Genomic DNA, 6,419 nt, shown 5'->3' on the forward strand with positions numbered 1-6,419 from the left:
CATTTCAGCTTACCTGTCTTCCAGCTGTGGCCCTCCAGACATACAACCCGATGGATGCTGACTGATAATAGATGGTGTAAATACGTGGAAGGTACAACATGGCAGGGACTGTGTGATCTGAACACAGATCAAGCAGCCATCCATTCTTGCCATCACCGATCTTCATTACGGTGGTGGGTGAGCCGGGGCCTTCCCTACCTGACTTTGGGCAAGAGGGTACACCCTCAATGTGGTTATAGAAAATGCCATTGACTGACGGAGAACAAAATGTTCACTTGTGAGCTCAGTTTTGAACACACTTTCTTGTCTGTACGCCATTAATACCACACACACCATAGCAGTGAACAGACCAAGAGGTGGAACCATCTAGTTTCCATACCTTGGTTTAAAAGGTTTTCGTAACCCGAAATCATATGTTAAGTCGGAATGAACTGTAGTCTATAGCTAACCTATATGCTAATTCAGTAATAAAACAATAATGGCAGTAAATATTTGCATGAAAAAGACTTCTTGGTCATAAATGTCAAGCAATCAAATGAAAAAGAGTCAGTACAGTGGTAACTGAGCATAATGTGCCGCATGACCACGCATTCTTTCACCATGCGCAAAATAGTTTTTTGCACGCCATTTGTAACCTTGAACTGTATGTCAGGATTGCCATTTAAGCGGAACTCAACCCCCCAAAAATTGTTTACAATATTATGTTCTATGAGCCTCCAACTATGAGCCTCCAACTTTGTGGTTTGTTTTTGCAGAAAACAACCCCAAAAATGGGTAGTTTGGGACAAAACAACCCAAAAATTGGATGTTTTGTACAAAACAACGCAAGAATGTGGGTCAAATTGACCCAAATAGTGCATCGGTCCATTTTTGATCCCAAATTGTGTTATTTTTAACCCAACTGTTTTTAGAGCGCAAAATCCACCTGTTTTTAGCCATCTCAAGGGACAGCCATTTTGCCACTTTCTGTCAACTGAAAATTACATCACAAATGCAAAGGGTGACAACCAATCACGGCTTACTTGTTTTCTGAAGCTGAGCCATGATTGGGTGTTTATCTGAGCCCTGAGCAACAGTGTTGTTAATTTCAGTCGACAGCAAGTGACAAAATGGCCGCCCCCTGAGATGTACAAAAACGGGTGGAATTTAATGCTTAACTCATATTCCACAAACGCAATATTAATCAGAATGTCGTGTTTTGACTAGCAGAGGCACATAGAACATATTATTGTAAAGAACATTTTTGGGTTACTTCCCCTCTCAAGCCCCTGAACAATTAACAAAGGTTTAAAATGGTGACATTATGATCTGAGGAGACTCCTAAGGTTTCATCAAGGCATATGGAAAAAATCGCTTCAAGATCTAGAAACAAATCAGAGGTCAACCAATGTCCCAGACCGTATCAGATTTAGCCTTAAATGTGACAGCCCGACAATCGGGCCAAATATGACAATATTCGGTCCTTTGAAATCAAAGTCAGCAAAGGTCTGATTGTTTGACGTTCATTTGACAAAACTTATCCTAAGAATTGATTAATCTAAAAATTGATTATCCCTTGGTGTATTAAGTATTTGGTTTTGCTTGCTTGGAAAACAGTTGGTGGAGACTACTTTAATGTAAAAGTTCAAAATGTTCGATATTTACGACCAAAAAATCCTTAGTATGGTGTCAACACCAAGTTTAGACAATTCAGGGACTCCGCGTATGTGACATGAAACAGAATGATAGCCAACTTAGCAGGCTTCTACATACTGACAACATGGTCAAATTTAAGAATTTTCCATTCCTTGCAAGATATAACCTCCTTGTTGGGAGGCAACAGCACCATAGAGCAATGAGAGGAGTTGGGTATCTTGCTGAAGGGTAGCTCAGCTTTGTGTATCCTTGAATGCCAGTCAAGAGGCTCAAAACTACTGGTCACAGGCTATATTGTTAAAGAATGTGCGTGGGATCAACTTTATAAATGCCCACACATGTAGAATGCACACTCCCACAAGTTGCTTCCTCCACTCTGGTTTGGTGATATGACCCATAAGGGCTTCCTCTTCTAAACACTTTGACTAAAGGTAAATAGCCTTCAGAATTGATGATTTGATGTCACTTGTGCAAATGGAGTCTTTCACAATAATAAATCATTAACCTTTCAGTCAGCTACGAAGCCGTCCCACGAGTACCAAAAACACCGTGGGTGGCGAGAATAAACACCATATCAATGAAATCCAGTTTTGCTTCAATGCAGTTTGAAGTGTGCTGGAAAGTTGGAGCACAGCCTGCTCTCAGGCTAGATAGCGCTTCCCCCCGCTGAATAACAAGGCTGGAAATCAAGAGGGGCGAACACAAAAGGAAACACGGCTCCTCTGTATGAGACCTCGTCTTGGACACGGGACATTTTCCACCTGACTCGTCTCCTTAATGGAACAAATGTGGACTTATCGAGCGTGGCAAAGCGGGGCATGGCTTTAAGCAGTGAGTAGCGGGAGTTGCACTTTGCGGGCTGAACAGGACTCGGGGCTTTGCCGCGAATCGGCTTCAGTGTGTCTTCGTGTGTTCATCCAGGATTCCTGCTGCTATGTATGCTAGCCTTTCAAGCGTCGTATGCCGAAACCAAGCCCATTGATTTTGTGTGCAGCAGATCAGCAAGGAGAGCAATGAATATTGTGGCAGAGATGCAGACTGCAATGGTGAGGCTTCAAGTTGAATTTTCTCACATTTACATCACTCTTTGAGGTACAGTGGAACCACCGGTCAATCACAATCAATTTCATGACAAACAAATGCTCCCATGGGAGTCAATATTGATAGAAACGATCAGTTCTAGGGTCAAACTAGCAACCGCAAAATGTGTATATTAAATATTAAGAGCAAATTTCTGAGTAATATTTTAACACTCTCAATTGTCATACGTATTTATATTGCTAATAATAACCCATAAAACCACAGGTGTCAAACGGGAGGTTGGGGGCGAGGGGTCTTGCCTGGACTGTTCGACCATTCAGTAAATCATGCAGTACACTACGCAAATGTCCCAACACTTGGCATTTATTATACTGCAGACTTTATTTTTTTCAAGAATTAACTCTAATTAATGTCTTAAATAGAGCTACTAGACTAGATATATAGATGGATTAAAAGTGCTTGCTGTTTATTCTGCTGAAACTTCAACCTGGTTATACTGTGTACAATCTTCTTCATATATTGACCAAAAAAGGAGAGATTTCGTTACCTAGCGTTGCGTTTCGGACAGAGTTCAGTGACAAAAGGCGGGCAGCCATAACAAACACGCCAATTCGCCACATTCATGGCTCATCGCCATGTAGGAGCCGACGCAATTTGGTGGCACTTTTTTATTGTCTGCCGCGAGATAATGTCGCTTCTAGGAAACACGCAGTTAAAGAACCACAACTCCGAGAAGACTGTTCGACCATTCGTCTTAGGGTGAACAGTCGTGCCGTGATACCGAAATAAACACATTTAAAATCAACCCCAACAGCTCATGCAATAAAATATCTGACAAAGACAAAAACAAAGGACATTTTCGACACAATTATAGTTAGTTTTGTGAATGTAAAATGTAGTTTCCGTTAGACATAATTTTCAATTTTAGCTTTCGTTAATTTGTTCATTTTCATTAACTATAATAACCTTGCTGTGAAATGGCAAATTCACAAATACTGAACCGCTACTAAGCTGGGGTTCACTGTGCAAATGACCAAATAAGAATTTGGAGGCTCATTTGTATTTAGTCTCATACTCACTGGTTCGTATTTCCACTTCCAAAACTCCCATCCTGGCAGAACAACTGCAACAGTTCCACCATCCTGCTCACGCCAGTTCAGCTACCCTGCACTGAGCTCCACATAGCATCTTGGGAAAGAAAATCAGTATGTTAGTGCACCCATCAGTACAACGAAAATTCACTTATTTCATTTACCATCAATTATATCCTCCGACAACCACACTTGCTTTGTCTGTGTATCTCTTTCCACAGCACCACGAGAGGAGACAAGACATCAGCGCATCCTTGAGGCATCTTTTCGAGAGTGTCAAGGTTGCGCGGCCCCTCAGCCAGGCAGAATGTGGTTCCGTGCTTTTGAAGAGACTGGAACATAACATCAACAGCTTCCTCCTCATCCTCACAAATCTTCAATTGAGTGTAAGAGGCCATCAAGGTGAAACAATTACAGTAGAGAAAATAAGTTAGCACTCACTCTGTGAGTTGTTGGTCAAATGCACTCAGATAGTCCAGATCTTGAGATGATGTTCACAATTTTAGCAAACACATTATTTTTTAACTTGAACCAAAACAAACAAACAAACATTCTTTCCACTACTAACCTTCATGCTTTTCTGTACTATCAAATCACCAAATCATTGCTTACTTGATCAAGCCTCCTTTGGTCACTCACACAAACACATGAATGTTGATTAGATCAATTTTCACACAGCCAGCAAGTTTAGTACATGTCAATGGGTGTCTCTATGTGCCCTGCATCGGATTCAGAGGCATTATCAGTTTCATTATGCGTAGAAACATCCGTGTTTCTCGTAAATTCAAGACTTTTGATATCACTGGTGTTCTGGGAATGATGTTGGGAAAGTTTGGCGACCCCAAAGGCTTCCTTCCACAGGACAAGATGAAGATAGGAGTGCATACTTTCCACATTAGACCTTTTGAAAGTCTGATACGACTTCCTCTACTTTGTTTTTAAGCACAGTATATGAAAATCTGCGACAGTGGTGTCTCCAAAGTCAAACACAACTTGTTACATAAGCAAGGTTGACTTCTTAACTGGATGTATGTAAACTGTACCACTTTTTTTTCACCCATCCATTTTTAAGCAGGGTAAAACATACCAATAATTGGGCTGAATTTGAGCATTTTCCCTCCTTTCCAATCAAAGTTAGCAAAGGCCTGACGTTGGATGTCTTGAAACGATGACCCTGAGCGATTATACTGGTGTAGGACGTTTTAAGAATGCTTTTTCCTTTCGTCCTATCAAAGTCATCAAATGTCAGATTACCAAACGTCTCTAAAGATTATTTTAAGCGACTATCCTGTGGTGTGGGATGTGTTAAGAGTGTGTTTTCCTTCCTTGTGATCAAAGTCAATAAAGCCCAGAATATTAGATGTCTGTGAAAGATTATCATACTATGGTGTTTGGGTATGTGAAAGTGGTTTCAACCCTACATCTAAGCACACAAATGAATGGATTTTATTCCTCATTAGTTAAGATGTTAAAAATCTGTACCCTAATTCATACACTTCACTCTGACTGTTGTGTATTCTGTAGGACCAGCAGGGACCAATGGAAAGCACAGAATTGTCATGTGTTCCTCGAAGTACCCTCAGTCTGAGCACGGTCCTGCTAAACTACAGGCGGCTAATCACAGGCAAACTGGAGCGGTTGATGATGAGCCTGGAAAGCAGATGCACTCCCCAGTTACAAGAGGAGCGTCTTCAATAAACCTACTTTTCATCAATGAAGCCCCAATGACAAACACCGCAAAAAGATGGAGCTTTGTCTAGACTTGGGAGTCAGCAAGGATGTAGCTTATCAAGTCACATTGTTCCTCTTTGGACCACTAACAAGTTGAGTCAACTGAATTCCAAAACCAACAGCCCCTCTATTGCTTGCAGCCAAGTAGTGCACTCCATTTTTCAACTCTCTTTAAAGGAGCCACTTCATGCAATATTTTCACAATTTAAAACAGCCCCCAGGTGTTTTAATAACATGTCTATGCCATGCTTATGCTTATGTCAAAATAGCCTACGGGTCAAGAATTATCGACCCTTTACACACCCTTATTACGTTTTGCTGAAATTAGCCCCTTTTCAGTGGATGGGCCTATCTCAGGCAAGTAAGCCACTGGGTGACCATCCCAATATATTGATGGGCCATTGGTGAGTGTAGGTATTTTTTTTACCATGACAACTGGTGGTGTTGTCAGGGGACTGAATATGCAAGCAAGTGGAGTCGAAACTACACTACACTGTATGTAGGTGGTGCATGGACACATCACCAAACACAAATATCACACCACCTCCTTGATAATTTCACAAAGCAATCAAGTATGAGCCGCTTATCAGAAGCTTTCGGTGGTAGCTAACACCAATCTGTGCATCCAACAATGCAGCTCAGCTTACCTTTGAGCTTCGACATGATAGCATGACACCTGTGGGAATGTAGGTGGTTCTGCATGACAGTGTTTCAGACAGAGTAAGAGGGAAAATGAATTAATTTAACCATATGCATGACATTGTATAAACTGAGGCAAGACTGACGCTTTCACTGAATTTAATTGGCATGTCGAATACACAAATACAATTTTTTTGACAGCCTCCTTGTCGATGGTGAGATCATTTACCAATTTTAACATCACGTCAGAAATCCTCCATGTTGTTTGCTGTTGTCACAGCA

General features: G+C 41.2%; 2 protein-coding genes across 5 annotated transcripts in view; one reads left to right on the plus strand and one right to left on the minus strand.

The window, feature by feature from the left end:
• The window catches only part of clcn2a (chloride channel, voltage-sensitive 2a), a 65,869-nt gene that overhangs the window by 58,217 nt on the left and 1,233 nt on the right, over window positions 1–6,419 (minus strand). Inside the window, exons 2-3 of the mRNA XM_086042331.1 lie at window positions 3,932–4,099; window positions 3,756–3,864 (exon numbers count right to left, since the gene is read on the minus strand). The gene's annotated coding sequence lies outside the window, so the exon portion shown is untranslated. The remainder of the gene's footprint in view (window positions 1–3,755; window positions 3,865–3,931; window positions 4,100–6,419) is intronic.
• thpo (thrombopoietin) lies at window positions 2,046–6,342 on the plus strand. Of its 4 annotated transcripts, none has more exons than XM_086042338.1 (5): window positions 2,046–2,466; window positions 2,534–2,681; window positions 3,795–3,881; window positions 3,989–4,153; window positions 5,292–6,342. In XM_086042338.1, the coding sequence occupies exons 2-5, from the start codon at window positions 2,574–2,576 to the stop codon at window positions 5,463–5,465; spliced, it is 534 nt and encodes a 177-aa protein (XP_085898464.1). In that variant the 5' UTR covers window positions 2,046–2,466; window positions 2,534–2,573; the 3' UTR covers window positions 5,466–6,342. The 4 variants fall into 4 exon arrangements, with proteins under 4 accessions (XP_085898464.1, XP_085898466.1, XP_085898465.1 ...); XM_086042340.1 differs by having other exon boundaries at window positions 2,047–2,466; window positions 2,630–2,681; XM_086042336.1 differs by having other exon boundaries at window positions 2,055–2,466; window positions 2,557–2,681.

Source organism: Filicampus tigris, chromosome 10, assembly GCF_054856515.1.
Source record: "Filicampus tigris isolate MCC_2025a chromosome 10, RoL_Ftig_1.0, whole genome shotgun sequence".
Classification (NCBI taxonomy): domain Eukaryota; kingdom Metazoa; phylum Chordata; class Actinopteri; order Syngnathiformes; family Syngnathidae; genus Filicampus; species Filicampus tigris.

Coding starts and splice junctions, on each gene's coding strand:
- thpo (XM_086042336.1), top strand. Junction 2,682..3,794: donor CAGAGATGCAGACTGCAATG/GTGAGGCTTCAA, acceptor CCATCCTGGCAG/AACAACTGCAACAGTTCCAC. Junction 4,154..5,291: donor TCACAAATCTTCAATTGAGT/GTAAGAGGCCAT, acceptor TGTATTCTGTAG/GACCAGCAGGGACCAATGGA.